The following is a 16,159-nucleotide window of genomic DNA, read 5'->3' as shown; positions in this document are numbered from 1 at the left end:
GTACGTTTCATCCAAAGATCCTGCTTAAGTTTGGAATCGTACATTTCCTTCCTGAGCTACAAAAATAGATTTGCTATATGAACGGGTTAATGCAATGAGCTGCAAATGTTGACCTGAGCACAGGGAAAGTAAACACCTACCAAAGTTGCTTCATACTGGTGAAAGAATTTTTTTAAAAAAACAAAGATCATTAAAGGTCATGGTCTAAATTGACGAGAAATTGCTCGTTTCAGTTTGGATCCCGCCATTTAATAGCTTAGAGAAAATGTCAAATTTAACAATTTGAACGTGGTTGACTGTTTTGAAATATTGTCCGTTTTTCATAAAACTTCTTTAGAACACGCAAATTATAGCATTCTTGTGAATATTATTATTGTAATTGTGGATCAAATGCCAACGATTCAACTTTGTGTAAGTTGTGCATGTTGTTTGGGATCTGCAGGACAGCACACTCAACATAAATTAGACTAGAAAAGGCTTACTTTCAGTTAAGTTGTTTATATGAGCACTCTTTCTAGCTATTACTGAATAAAAAATAGTTAAAAGAACAGGGAGATTATAGTTAGCTACAGTGCATGAGCTATTATAAGCTTGGCTCGATGAACAGAATAACTTCTTATGGTGCACTTTTGATTATTTGAAGAAGATAATAATCCTTGCTTTATCCTATCATCAAAACATTTTCAAGCACTTCACAGGATTTTACTGTAAAGTGTCATGATTGTGTATTTGTAGGCAAATGTAGCAGTCACATTGTTTGCAGCAATGTCTCACAAATAGCTATTGAAGTAAATAGCCAACTTTATTTGGGGTTTGTCAGCCAGGACAATTCCCAGGAGAACTCCTTTTCCTTTTTGAATAATGCCATGAGATCTTCAACATCTCCTTAGAACTGCGGACGGGGCCTTAGTTTAATGTCTCCAACAGTGCAATACTCCTCCAGCAGTGAATCAAAATGTCAGCCTAGACCATCCAACTTGGGGCTGAATCCAATACAATTTACATTTATGTAGTTCCTTTCACATCGCGTGGACGTCTCAAAAGAATTAAACTCCACAATATACTTAATTAAATGATATGTGGTTTGTATGTCAAGTCATTTGCCTCAGTAACTGAAATGGCTGTTTTTATTTGGCTGTTCTAGAGGACTCGGGCTGGTAATATTTTTATATGAAGATGAACATTAATAGATCCTCAAATTGTGCAAAAAAACCTTCTCCTGAACTAATCAGAAGTTTACATTCTAACAATCACCACTAGATGACAGCATTAGTCCAGAGCTGTTAGTGTTACAGCTTATTTCTACATGCTGCATTGCATTGTCTTAAGTATTTTTTTACACAAAATAATTAAATCCCTTCAGTGATTTTTTTTGTGAAAACTATTGAAAATATGTTCTTCTGTATCAACTAGATTTAATGTAAATTGTTAAGAAGGTTAGAACATTTTTGTAACAAAAAATAGTGATCAAATTGTACAAGCAAAAAAAAATGAAAGCACACTTTCGGTGTTCATCATATCAGGTTTTATTAGACTTTTCAATTTGACTGTCCAAACCCATTCAGGCTTCAATCCTAAATGACCCAAATCCCATTTATTACCTTTCTTGCAATAGCAGTCCTGGGCTAGGATTTCTGAACACCACCTGTAGCTCTTGTGTAAACAAAATCCAGTGGGACTAAATGTAATCAGATAAAAGGGATTTGCATAGAGTTAATCATTTCAAACTGTACTTAAATATAAAGTGATTAATGCACATAAGAAAGGGTAATCATGTGGTTGCTCATTATGACAATTTGCTTTGCCAATATATAATAAAAGAATGAGGCTAAAATATTATTTAGAAAAAAATATATATATATATACACATACATGCATACAAGAAGGATAAGGGAACAGAAGGGAAAGGGAGGGGATTAGAATGGGTGTTGGCTCATGTGGATAATAAAAACCAGCATGGACCACTTAAGCAGAATGACCTGTTGTGGTACAGTCTGCAATTCAATATGTGATTTTATATTCATAGGAACAGGAGAAAGCAATTCAACTTTCCATTATATCCTGTGAAACATTTTGACAATGTGAATGCAGCTATACCAAATATAAGGATTATGATTATTATTATTAGGTGGAACCCCTCATTCACTCTTACGTAAAGGTAACATTTCGGTAAAGTAAAAGAAATACTTTGGCTTCCAACAAAACGAGGAAAAATGGCAACAAAGGAAAAATGATGCTCAAAAATGAGAAACTACTCACTGAGTAGACTCCGGTAGTTCTTAGAGAATTGGTCTCCGTCTCAGCTTTTACGTTTTTATTCTTTTTCTTTAGTTATTATTGTTATTCCTATTCTTAAAATATTGTTGTTATGATTCTTATGATTGTTATTTGTATTCTTTAGCTATTATTGTTATTCTTACTCATTGCCCACTATTGTTTATTCCTATTCTTTAGCCATCCACATGTTATGATGTTTAGTTTGTGCAAGGCTGTTTTGTTACATTTTTTAAGGGTAAAAATAAATTAGTTTTTCCAGCGTGGCAGACATGAGCATCGCAAAAAAAAAAGGCTGTTTTGATTCAAAAGTATCCATAACGTAACAACCTAACCATCATCTTTATCCCTGTGGTTGGAAAGTAGTCTAACTTTCACAAGCAAATTATCTTTGAAAAAAAGAGTCAAACTGGACTACATAATAGGCAACTACACAAGAAGATGAAATGTTAGGATTGATCTCACCAATCTATCACCTAAACCTGTTCATTTTATGCAGAGAAGGTGCCAAAATAGTGAATGATGAAAACAACATAATTGTAAGTGGACGCGATTGCTCAGTTTCGCAGCATTTTGATACATGTGAAAAAAACACGATGCAAAATTGTTGTGATCTATATATTAAAAAAATGATCGCTCAATCCACGAGTTGTTTGTGGGACACTGCTATGCACAATTTTATCTGCCGCGTTTCGCCCACAAAATATACAGTCACTTTACAGTATATTTTACTTTACAGTGTATTTTCTGAAGCTCTTTGAGACGTCTCGGAGACGTGATAAGGCGCTATATCAAATACAAGGATTATTATTATTATTATTATTATATTTTCAGCCTCCAGGTGCCAGGTGAATAATCGATTCCCGAGCCTCGGGTATTTCATGGTAATCAAACTGCAATCTTTCCCTGTCGTGTAGTGTACGCTGCTTTGAAGCTTTGAGCGAGAACTGAACTTGCATTTCAGGCACCTTGGCTCTACTTCGATGTCGCGAGCAAACAAAAAAAAACCAAAACGACAGATTTCGGGAAAGGAAATGGTGACACTTGAAACAAAAGTGTTTTATTAAGATTTTTTTTTCGGCGGGGAAGATAACAACAATCCTTTGGGGGACGGGGAGGGAGAAACAGGAATAGTGGGATGGCTAAACTTCGCAGCATTTGATACGCGCGCGAAAAAAAACACAACGCAAAATTGTTGTGCTCTATGTACAAATATACATATATGTGTGTGTGTGTGTATATAACCGTGTGTGTAAAAAAAAATGCGGTCACTCAATCCGCCACTGTTCGTGGGGGACCCCGCCGCGGGCCAAGATTTGCTGCCGGGTCTGCGCCCGCGAGATATACAGTCAATTCACTTTAACGGTGTATTCCGCGAAGCGTTCGGGAGACGTCTGGAAGAAGCATTCGTGAAATAAGATATATTTATACCGTATATATATATATATATATATATATCTGTGGGTGTGGGTGAGTGGGTGAGTGTGTGTGTGTGTGAACATACACGTATGCACCCAACACACACACACACACACACACCCCAATGGTTGGGGTTGAGGGGAAAAACTGCTGCACAATAACGGGATGGATCCCAGTGGCCGTCCCTTCGGAGAGTGAGGCCCGAATGCGTGGCGCTGCTTCTCTTCGTTCTCCCTCTGCATTGCCATAAAAGGCTTTGTTGTTTGTGGGGGGAGAGAGAGAGAGAGAGGAAAAGAGAGAGAGAGAGAGGGAAAGAGAGAGAGAGGGAGGAAAAGAGAGAGAGAGAGAGAGAGAAAGAGGGAGGAAGGGAGGAAAAGAGGGAGAGAGATTACAACCCAAAAGGAGCGTTGAAAGCAAAACGCTTTCCTTCAACACAGACAGTCAGACAGAGAGAGGGAGAGAGAGAAATAAAGAGAGAGGGAGAGAGGGAGTGAGTGAGAGCAAAAGAGAGAGAGAGAGAGAGGTGGAGGAGGGAAAGCAAAAAAAAATCAAAGCAAACCATGGAGCGGCGAGTGTGAGCAGCAGAGAGGAGGGGAGAGGGAAGGAGGGAAGGAAAAGGAAAAGGAAAGGAAAGGGAAAGGGGAGGGAGAGGCGGCGCGGCTCAGATTGGACTTTAAGGCGAGTCCGAGTCCGAGAGAGTGACGTTGGTTGAAGAGGAGCGGAGGAGAAGCAAAGCCGAGACAAGGACTCCATTAGCACAGCCCCGAACCACACACACAGCACCACAGCCACTGCCACTGCAACAGTAAGACCTGTGCATTGCATCCCTCACCCCCACCCCCTCACCCTCACCCCCTCCCCCTCACCCCCACCCCAACCCTCACCCCCTCACCCCCACCCTCACCCCCCACCACCACTACCCCTCCTCCTCCCCTCACCCCCTCCTCTGCTATTGCTGTTACCCTCCAGGCGCCGTCCTTTGAAGCAGCTTTTTTTCCCCCCTCTTTAAAGCGAAGGTAAATGAGTGTGAGAGAGAGAGAGTGTGTGTATATATGTATATATGTGTGTGTGTATATATGTGTGTGTGTATATATATGTGTATATATAGGGTCCACGGCTTTTATTTTCCTCTCTGCAACAGCAGTGGACCAGCGAACAGCCGCGGGTCACTTTCCGAAAGGGGCAGAAAGTCTGCGATCAGGAGCTGTGCCCCCGGGACCCGCTCTTACTCGGGACAAGTGGGGCAGCGGGAGATCTGTGAACACCGCCAACTGTGCCGTTGCATTTGAGGCTCAGGGGGAGAGCGCGGAGGGAGAGGAGAGAGAGAGAGAGGCTCTGTGTGTGTGTGTGTGTCCTTCTGCTCAACTCAAGCAGTGATGGGGGGTATATGTGTGTGTGTGGGGCTGTATATGTGGGGGTGGTGTATGTGTGTATGAGGGGTGTATATGTGGGTGTGTGTGTGTGGAGGGGTGTATATGTGTGTGTGGGGGTGTGTGTATATGTGTGTGTGTGGGGTGTGTGTGTGTCGGGGGGGGTGTATATGTGTGTGTGTGTGGGGGGGGTGTATAGTGTGTGTGTGGGGGGGGTGTATATGTGTGTGTGTGTGGGGGGGGGTGTATATGTGTGTGGGGGTGTATGTGTGTGTGGGGGGGAGTGTGTGTGTGGGGGGTGTATGTGTGTTTGGGTGGGGGGTGTGTGGGGGAAGGGTGGTTGGTGTGTTTGGGAGGGTGTATGTGTGTGGGGGTATGTGTATGTGTGGGGGGGAAGGTGGTTGGTGTGTTTGGGAGGGTGTATGTGTGTGGGTGTGTGTGGGGGGGGAATGTGTGTGTGTTTGGGGGGGGGGTGTGTGTGTGGGGGGGTGTGTGGGGATGTGTGTGTGTTTGGGGAGGGTGGTTGGTGTGTTTGGGGGGGTGTATGTGTGTGGGGGGGGTGTGGGGGTGTGTGTATGTGTGTGGGGGGGAGGGGGGTTGGTGTATGACTTAGTTGGAATCGTTATAAAACAGGGAATATCACTTATTCAAAGACGTCGACCTTTTCGGTTGGACAGTGTAGTCCCCCCCCCCCCCCCCCCCCCGGTAAACTTAGTGATTTTTTGGGGGGACGTTTTGAAGGTTTCTTTTGATTTGAACAAAATATTTTGAACAGGTCCTGAGCAAACATCCCAATCCCTCTCTGTCTCTCCCTCTCTCTGTCTCTCTCTCTCCCTCTCTCTGCCTCTCTCTCCCTCTCTCTGTCTCCATCTCTCCCCCTCTCTCTGTCTCCATCTCTCTCTCCCCCTCTCCCTGTCTCTCTCTCCCCCTCTCCCTGTCTCCCTCTCTCTCTCCCCCTCTCCCTGTCTCCCTCTCTCTCTCCCCCTCTCCCTGTCTCTCTCTCCCCCTCTCCCTGTCTCCCTCTCTCTCTCCCCCTCTCCCTGTCTCTCTCTCTCCCCCTCTCCCTGTCTCTCCCTCTCTCTCTCCCCTCTCCCTGTCTCTCTCTCCCCCTCTCCCTGTCTCTCCCTCTCCCTCTCCCCCTCTCTCTGTCTCCTTCCCTCTCTCCATCCCTCTCCCTGTCTCTCCTTCTCTCTCTCCCCCTCTCTCTGTCTCCTTCTCTCTCTCCCCCTCTCTCTGTCTCTCTCTCTCCCCCTCTCCCTGTCTCTGTCTCCCTCTCTCTCTCCCCCTCTCTCTGTCTCTCTCTCTCCCCCTCTCCCTGTCTCTGTCTCCCTCTCTCTCTCCCCCTCTCCCTGTCCCTGTCTCTCCCTCTCTCTGTCTCTCTCTCTCCCCCTCTCTCTGTCTCTCTCTCTCCCCCTGTCCCTGTCTCTCCCTCTCTCTGTCTCTCCCATGAATATTATAATCCTGTAATTTGAAGCCTTGTAACGGAACACGGACGCATAGAGTGGGGGAGGAGAGCAGTTACTCTGTACTTAACTGTACAGTATGTGCAAAGATCTCAATCTCCATTATCCTCATCCAAATATTTCAACTTTTATGTGAACGATCATCTGTGTGTGAGAGAGAGTGTGTGTTGGAGAGAGAGAGAGTTTTTTTTGGCTGCATCGCTTGTTTCTTTTTTTAAAAAAAGGGAGAAAAAAAAATCCTCTTTATTTGGGCTGAAGTTAATGTTTGTGTGTGTGTGTGGGGGGTGGGTGGGGGGGGGGGGTGGGGGGGGGGTTGGGGGCGAGATCTGCGTGGAGAGTGACTGTTCCAGACGAGACAGGCGTGTCCTAAAGCGTTTTTTCCACTCATTTCGAGAAGCCATCGCTGAGGTTGACGTTGACCGACTGTCGGGTATTGATTGCATTGCACAAGCAATTGCACATCGAATCATTTCCCACTCTCCCCTCTTCCTTAGTGCATTGCATCTTAAAAGAAATTATTATCCCAATAATTATTCCCCTCCCCCCACCCCCCTCCCTCCCACCCCCCCTCCCCTCCCTCCCCACCCCCCTCCCCTCCCTCCCCACCCACCCCCCTCTCGCCTCCACCGTCTCCCCCCTCTGATTGAATGTAATCTGATTTCCTCTGCAGGGCTGTGTGGGTGCGTGGGAGGAAAATGGCTCTGGATGGCATTCGGATGCCTGATGGCTGTTACGCGGACGGGACGTGGGAGCTCAATGTCCTGGTGACCGACATGAGCCGCGACGTGTCGCTGCGGGTGACTGGGGACGTGCACATAGGCGGAGTGATGCTCAAACTGGTGGAGAAGTTGGGTGAGTGAGTGAGTGAGTGGGTGAGTGAGTGAGTGGGTGAGTGAGTGAGTGAGTGGGTGGGTGGGTGAGTGAGTGGGTGGGTGAGTGAGTGAGTGGGTGAGTGAGTGAGTGAGTGGGTGGGTGAGTGAGTGAGTGGGTGGGTGGGTGGGTGAGTGAGTGAGTGAGTGAGTGAGTGGGTGGGTGAGTGAGTGAGTGAGTGGGTGAGTGAGTGGGTGGGTGGGTGAGTGAGTGAGTGGGTGGGTGGGTGAGTGAGTGAGTGAGTGGGTGAGTGAGTGGGTGGGTGGGTGGGTGAGTGAGTGAGTGAGTGAGTGAGTGAGTGAGTGAGTGAGTGGGTGGGTGGGTGGGTGGGTGGGTGAGTGGGAGGCAATGAATGAGGTGGATGTGCCAATCTGTTTGCTCCTTCCAACCGACCCCATCACCCTGAACACTCCCTGTGGATGCTCCTCTGCCTAAGCTGGAACACCAATGCCTTGTATGGCTCACAGTTCAGACAAAAACCTTTCTGCCTTCACTGTGCAACGCTTAGGATTTCACAACCTTTGGAGCACTTCCCAATTTCTCTCTCCCTTTTTTTGCCCTCGTGTTCCGACTGTGTTGCTGCCTGTTTAAGGGCAGTTGAATTTGTTGTTTTTTTGGGGGGGGGGTTTCTTCTTCTTTTTTTTTTAAAAAGTGTTTTTGAGTTGGAACATTTATAATAATGATAATAATAATCCTTGCATTTGATACGGAGCTTTTCACGTCGGGAGGACATCCCACAGCGCTTCACAGAACACACTGTAAAGTGAATTGACTGCATCTTTGTGGGCGAACGCGGCAGCCGATTGCGCACAGCAATGTCCCACAAACAGTCGTAGATTGAAAATGACCCAATTTATTATTGTTTTTGTTTTTTGGAGGGATTATTATTAGGCGTGTGGAGTAAGGAAACTTGCCCAAGGTTTCGCCCTGTGCCTGGAATTGAACCCGGGTCTCTCGCTTGCAAAGCGAGTGCTCTAACCACTGAGCTACAGGACTCTACATTTCCTTCCTGGATGAATTTAGACCACCACTGAAACACGCAGTCACTACACTTTACGCGCACCAAAAAAAAACTGCTTTGAGATGTGTATCAACATGATAAGGGGCTATATCGAATGCAAAGATTATTAGGCCTCTTGTCCCCTCTGGGAGGAAAGTTTGGCTGAGGATCCTGATCACTATCCCATGATAAAGCTGCATTGTGATCTTTTATTTTGGATACACTATATCACTATATGTTGTACGTACAAAGAAACCACTCGTGTTTCTATTGTCCTTTATCACGTCAAAAAGTCTCAAAGCACATTGTAGATAATTATTGTTGAGTGTAGTGACTGTTTGTAGGCAAACATGAGTTAACTGTGCCGGTGAAGTCCCATGACAATCAGGTGAATTATCAAATTAGCTGCAAATAGTCATCGCACTTTAGGGCAATTCCCTATGACATGCTTTGGGACATTTTGACATTATATGTGCTGTATCCAATGCAAGGATTATTATTATGTTATTAGTCAAGCTTCAGGAATAGATAACCCTATGACTCAAAACTAAAAAAAAACTATTTGCTACTAAACTGCCCTTGTGCACTCTTAATACTCTCCATGTATGTTGATAGTTTATTCTTCCAATCTTATTTTTTATACATGAAGGCTGCTATTCAGTTGGTGTTTTTGTGTTCAGTATTTGCCTACTAAGAATTTATCGGTGATTTATGATGGTGTAAATAGCAATAGGAGGGCTCCTCACATTCATTTACATTAAGGTATAATTCATTCATGGAGCAACAATTTAATGAGCTGCAAGTTTGTGTGAATATTTGGTGACTGCCCTATCAGTTCATATTTTCTTTTAACGTCAGCTTTGTATTCACAACCTGCAATTATACTGAAACTGCTGGCAGGACTATTGAAGGTGATTGCTTTAGTGTCATTGTGTGACTTGACTGAGATTCTGTTAACTAGAAAGGTTTTCCATTTCACTGCATACAGTTAACCTTTGTGCAGAGATTCTAAAGAAAAGATTAACAAAGGAATTGCTACCTAATATTCTGGGAGTACTTTCTGAACAGAGTGCTCTCCCGTCTGTGCATTATATATATATAATAAAAACACAAACCAGATAGCTCCTACTGCTTAAATAATGTGTTTACTTTGCCAGTTTGCTGCCAACTGTAGCTCGGAAATCAGTAAACTTGGAGAGAAAACAAAGAAACATACCCCACGAAAAGGGGGTGGTCTGCATATGTGCCTCTGGGAACTTAAGTATAAATGGCTTGATTTTTTTTTGATCTCTCAACCATTCCAAAACAGCAGCTCCCATTAAAATGAATATCTTTTACAGGATGTGTGAATGCCATGTCTCCATCCATGCTAGGCAAATATGCTACTAAAAGTAGGAATTTTCCTTTGAAAATAATACCAATGGGAGCTTTTATTTGATATTTTTATTCCAGCATTTGGTTGAAATATTAATTTGAAGCAGTATAGTATTTTACTTCATTTTCATATGAGCAGACTAGCAGCAATATAGTATTTGATGGCATCTTAACATCTTGATCCACAAGATGACCTCAGTGGGAGAGTAATTACTTAAACTTTGAAATCTCTGTTTAGTTAAATGCAGCTTGATTCTTGCAAATTATGGTTTCTGATGAGTCAATGCTTGGAATTCTTAATGCTCGGAATGGTTGTTTGAAAGAGTGGGGCTTGGACATGATTTGTCACTCAAAACAGCATTGTGTTAGCAATGTCAAACGGTGTGGTACTGGCGGCTTACACAGATATTCTTAAGAAGGTCTGTTCTGAGTTCCTTGTAATTCATTTGTCATAAATATTATAAGGAAAAGCTTGCAGACATGAAAAACAGAAGGATGGGGAGGAAAAATAACATAATTCTGGTCTCTTTAAAAAATGAAAGCATAGATAAAACCAGAAATTTACAACACAGAAGAGGGCCACTCAGCTCATCATGTCTGGTAGCTCTTTCAAGAGCATTAATTTCAGGTCCATTTACCTGCCCTTTCCCCATATCCCTGTAGCTTACTCCGATTTAGATTCAGTATTTAACTAGTTCCCTAAAGAAGGCTGATAAGTGTAAACAAATTATTTAATATAGATCACGACAGCTGAACTAAAGCACATGACGCATCTGCTTGAGAACATTATCATGGTTTACAGGCTTAGACGCAGACTGCAATTCTCAGTTGAATTGAAAAGTAGATGAGAATTAAAAAATAGAACATCTGCTCTGACAATAAGGCAAAAAGCAGCTGGCAGCATCTTTGTTTATACCTGGTTTACTGTACTTCAATCAAGAGGAAGCAATTTATATCCTTTTCAGCCATTGGGAGAGAATTGCATTACTTTGTACCTTAGCAAGGTTATACTAGCTGCAGACATTTGTGTTTTGGCAAATTTGACAATTGCATGCTCATTTTCTAATTGAATGCTGGCACTGAAGCATGCACATACATACAGTGGTGCCCCCATTTTTAGATTATACGGGTGACCAAATACACCTGTGGTCCCCGCACTGTTAGATGTGAGCCATTTCTATAGATTCCAAAATATATGTAGAATAATGTGAGCCACGTTCCAATGATATCCTCGATTTTTGTTTTCTTCCCCTTTGGGAATTGGGGATGAGCTTTGAATCTTAGTGTTTGGTTTAAATTTTTTAAAAATAAGAATATACTTTAAAATTTCTAACTGGAACATTACCGCTTTGAATGTATACATTAATGGAACCCATCAATCTCTTAACAGAGCAGTGTGGCCAGAAACACCACCCAGAACATTCGCACAAGTCTGTGCAAGTCCTTGTTCGATCAGTTGTCTGTTTCCATGTTTTTCTTGATTGACTATTTCTTGATTTTTGCCGTAAATTAAGAAATATTCTATCCAAAAAAAAGCATTGTTCGCCAACCAAAGAGGTTAGCCACTTCTGCTCTCATACATTCCAAAAATCGATGGTGTGTGTTTTACAATTACACCTATTTATAGAATTCCAACTTGATGAACTTAGTCATTGGCTACCACTAAGAATTCTACTAATTAAATAATAATCCTCGCATTTGATACAGTTGTGTTTCACATCACATCTCTTAGCACCTCACAGGATTTATTGTAAAATGTAGGGAATGTATTTTGTAGACAAATGCGATAGCCAATTTGTGAACTTGTTTGGAACAGGAAAATAGCATCCTGGTTTAATGTCTCAGCTGAAGGACGACACCTCCAATAGTGCTGCACATCCCCAGCATGACATGGGAGTGTCAGCCTAGACCACGGTGGTCCAAGTCCAACCTTTTGGCTGCTGAGGTCCAGGTGCCGAATTTAACAAACGTCCACGGGCTGCATAAGCTATATTTTTATGTTTTCCTTTCAGAAACATAAAGTTAGTGTAGAAATCATCGCCCTGACCTAGACTATAAATTACCAGTACACAACAAAAAAATTGGATGGTGGGGGGGGTCACCACTATTCAATAATTGTTGCAATTGAATAAACAGTGTCAAGTTGAAACAAATTATCATTTACCTTCTTCCAGATCCTGTCTTTGCTTCTTGGAAACGAGGAAAGATTAAAAAGGAATTGTTTTCATTTCCTGCATTATATGTAATAGTAGTCAGGAAATTCTGAAGCAGGCCACGAACATTATGCATGACACAACATTCACATACTTTCAATTTTATTAAAAGCCTCAAAACTAATACTGTGATAAGGGATCGTATTTTGCGGAGAAAAAGCTACTATAAGCAAAATTGCTGCCTCCTGCAGAAAGGCTGCTGTTGAGAGGTGTTGGATGTTGAATAGTGCAAGTCACTTCCTGTTCAGAAAGGCTTATGGATTTCTGATATGTTGAGCCATTTATCAATTGCTTCTACAGTGCTTTATATTGAAGAACAGTACAGTATTTGTGAACATTTAATTTTGCCCTTACGCAAGCTATGATAGAGCTGCATAAAGCAGAACCATTTACCAATCAGCGATTATATCCTATCGTGCAACAGTTTCATTTTAGTATATATCTCCATCATCAGGTAGTGCTGTTACATTGTGGAGATTAGGTCTCCACATCTCCAGAAAAAAAACAAAGATGATGCAATTTACTATACCTTTTTTTGTAAGTGACATTACTGTGGTTTTGGCCTCCATATACAGACCTATGTTTATCACCTTGGCTTCTGAACCACAAATAGTAGCAGGGAATGTAATTGTTTCTGTGGTTGTGTGTTTTTAATTTAAAATAAGAATGATTGCTCTAATTTTTGTAACTCATCAATTCTTGTGTTTATGTCTACCAGTTCTGCGTACGTTTGTATAATCTGCTTACATTTTACCTGTCCCACTTTAATAATTCTGTTCCCTGCATTTTCTATAAAGAAAAAAATGGGTTATATCTGCAAACCTGACCTCCAGATTAACTTGCATACAGGAATCATCCTTGTTCTTCAATGAACCGTGTCTATTTGTGTTAATGTATTATTGGAGAATGGCGTCTTCTTACAAATGTGGCCTTACCAACACGGTATTACAAGTTAAAATTAGCAGATCAGTCATAAAATAATAATGAGCGACATGTCAAACTGAAAATGATCTTTTGGAAGAATTTTTTAAAAATATGTTGTACTAATGGAATTACTGAATACGGCTGGTACCTTTCATGCGATTCTACAAGACTGTTTATTCAGCACTTTAAAGCTACAGTAAAACTCCTACAATGTACTGATTAATGCTTAGAATTCTTTGACAGGCATTCAAATCAAACATCCAAAAGTATGGTATATAAATTGCATTTGGTTACACTGGAGGATTCTGGTGGGATAGTTTACTCAGATAATCCAAGCACCTACTTTCTATTCTACAAAATCAGTCTTAATTTGACAGAGGGTATTGGCAAGATCAGTTGTATTCTCCATATATGCAGTGGAGGATAGGAAATGTTCATATAATTCAAATTAACTCTGAATCTTTTGAGTGGCAGTAATACAAATTTTACTTATTTTTCCAAACTGGACTTAGCTCTCTGTGACTGGCATGTAAATGAATTGCCAGTACTGTAGTGGTTTTCATCATGTATCAGTTAATAAGCTTTTCACCCATTTTCTGATGTCATCTGACTTCCCTTCCCTCCTTCTCCATTCACATCCCACTCTCTCATAGGATACTGACAACTTCCTAGCATTCTTTTGCAGTTCATTGCTGTGATTGTTGTAAGTATGATGATAACTCACTATATCCATATAGCATTTGCTGCAGATGTTAGGCTGAATAACTGAAAACTGCAGGAACACCTCATTGTTTATTTGCATCTGGCCAATTAAAAACATTCTGTCTGTGCTTCTCCAAGTAAACTATGATGTATGTCTCTGATTTATCCTTTTCAGTCTTTAAACTTGTGATAAGTATTATAATTACCTCCACACTAAGGTTGCTCCAACTTTAATATAGATCACAAACCTTGATGTCATTGTGGCCCCTCCCTTCGGGAGAGGAAGTAGGAAATCTGTCTTAATCTAGGAAATCCTTCTTTTTTTGTTGGGATTTTTTTTGCTGAAATTCTTATTCACTTTAACCACAGTTCAATTTCTTCTTGAGCACAGGAAGTAATTTGGTTAGAATTGAGAGCTGTGCCCATCCCAGTGGTTTCCTGTTGTAAGACTATGTTCTGTTATGATTTTGTGTGTGAAGCTGGCTTTCCATTTGCAAAACTGAACAATTGTTATTGGTCCCGCTCTATTAAATGGAAGATTACCAGTTTGCAGGTATGTGTTGGGTGCACCTTTTACCATTGCCAAACGTGCTCCTTTCATGATTGTTGCACCGTTTCCATCTGCACCAAAAACTACTTCGTCCTCAGCTAGGCGCATTGTTCAGATACAGTGAAGTGTGACTTAAATTTGTGAGCATGCAAGGCTGGATTCCACAATCCATGTCACCCTGAAGCACTATGGAAATACAGCTGCTTTTTTGCTATTTTACACTGAATGACTTCTTGTAGATATTTTTTTTAAAAGTATTCATTAACATGCATTCGTTCTGACTTTAGACTTTATTTCAACCTTTTTTTACTACAAACATATGAAATTCATTATAAACCATGAAAATTCTGTTCTCTTTCCCAACATCATTACTGTCACCACCCCTTCTCCCCAAATAAAATTAACAGGAGAGAGTAAATATCGCACCAATTTTATCACAGATTTCATCTAAGTATATCCCATTTTCAATTTTGTTTGCACCTCCCGTGTAATGCGTTTCAGATCTTATTGCTGTTTGACGTTCTGGACTCTAACCGCCCCCCTCTCCAGTACAAATTCAAAATCGCCAGGCTTTTTGTAGTCCCAACTCGATTTCTTAAAAAGGATGTTGTAACAATGCAGTCCAGGAAGCTCATGAAAGGAAACTTTTTTTGTGTGTGTGTTCACTATCCCATTTAAACCACATTGTTTTTTTACACACACTATTTCCAAATTGAATTCTGCTGATGCTGTTCTTGGCTGGATATCCCTGTCTGTCTTCACACATGTGTAATATTTTAGGAATGCGCCTTTTTTTTTCATGTGTGCTAGAAGAAGAAAATCTCATTCTATCAATGTAGCAACCTACAAACTGCAATACAAGAATGTACTCGGCAAAGGGTATGAAGCCAAAAGATGTTTTATTTCTGAGTTGAAGGGTGGTGGAGCACCTGTTGGAAGTGGTAAGGCAGGTTTATTTCACTTGTGTGTTTTATGTTGCTGTTGTCTGCTTGATACACTATTTGGGCTCATTTACACCCCACAATCAGTTTGGTTGAAGGAAGCCCTTTGGCCCATTTGATCTCCTCCTTCCAGAATACCGATCCTGCCATCACAGCCTCAAGCTAGTCCAGTGCCCTAACCTCAACTGCCTTTCTTGGTAACCTGTTCCAGGCATTAATTATCCTCTGGGTAAAGAAATTTTCCTGATATCTACCCTGAACTTGCTCTTTGTAATCCTGATGTAACAGCTGACTCACATTTTGATACATAGACCATAGCCCTCACATGTGAAAACTGTACATCTTTCTCAATTCCTAGGCAGCCCGGGTTCCAATCCTTTTAGCAGGTGGATGTATTGGATTAAGCATTGGGTCACCAAATTCTTATGGAAAGTAAACACCGATTTAGTGGCTAAAACTAATATAAGTTTTATTGAATAAGAATGTAAAACCACCCCAAGCTAATACTGTACAGAACCAACAATAGTTACCAGTATTTAATAAACTTAAAATAACTATTGATGCTCAGTCCTTTTCAGATTCACATATTGGATAATAAAAGGAATTCTTAAGATTTTGGGGGGGGGCTCAGCCAGGTGTCTGATACATGTGGAAACCCATCAACGTGCTAAAGGATATCTGTTGTAAGATATCTGTTGCTCAACAGACTTGGAAGTTTTGTTAGATAACAACAAAACATCATTTGTGCTAAGCGATGGCTTAGTGACTCCTTCACTTGATTAATCACAAGGGGTATTGTGTACACCCACCCCACACCACCCTCTGTGCCCAGCTTGTGTCAGAAAGCTTCTTCATCTTTAACCAAAGATAATTTCCTGAAATTCCTGTTTTTAAGCTGTTCATATCTCTTTGACATCAGGCTCTTCTCGTTGAAGATGGCTTGCCAGATGCCCTTTGACAAACTTGATTGGGTTGAAACAATGATTAGATGTGAAGTACATGGGTCTATTGTCGTACCCCACAAAACCTGATTGAAATAAGTTGAGTACAATGGTTTAT

At 41.6% G+C, this 16,159-nt stretch overlaps 1 protein-coding gene across 5 annotated transcripts in view; it reads left to right on the top strand.

Moving 5' to 3' along the window:
• The first annotated feature begins 4,205 nt into the window (after window positions 1–4,205).
• The window catches only part of fermt2 (FERM domain containing kindlin 2), a 43,294-nt gene continuing 31,340 nt past the window's right edge, over window positions 4,206–16,159 (top strand). For 4 of the 5 annotated variants that reach the window (XM_042337982.1, XM_042337980.1, XM_042337979.1 and 1 more), the window contains exons 1-2: window positions 4,206–4,498; window positions 7,197–7,378. In XM_042337982.1, the coding sequence (XP_042193916.1) occupies window positions 7,222–7,378 (157 nt within the window). In that variant the 5' untranslated portion in view covers window positions 4,206–4,498; window positions 7,197–7,221. Of the gene's footprint in view, window positions 4,499–6,469; window positions 6,604–7,196; window positions 7,379–16,159 lie in introns of those variants that run through there. The other variant, XM_042337978.1, reaches the window with a different exon arrangement.

The sequence above is a fragment of the Callorhinchus milii genome, unplaced genomic scaffold, assembly GCF_018977255.1.
Source record: "Callorhinchus milii isolate IMCB2004 unplaced genomic scaffold, IMCB_Cmil_1.0 Scaffold9, whole genome shotgun sequence".
Lineage (NCBI taxonomy): Eukaryota > Metazoa > Chordata > Chondrichthyes > Chimaeriformes > Callorhinchidae > Callorhinchus > Callorhinchus milii.
The sequence above is the reverse complement of the archived record's forward strand: the minus strand, read 5'-3'. Positions and strand labels throughout refer to the sequence as shown.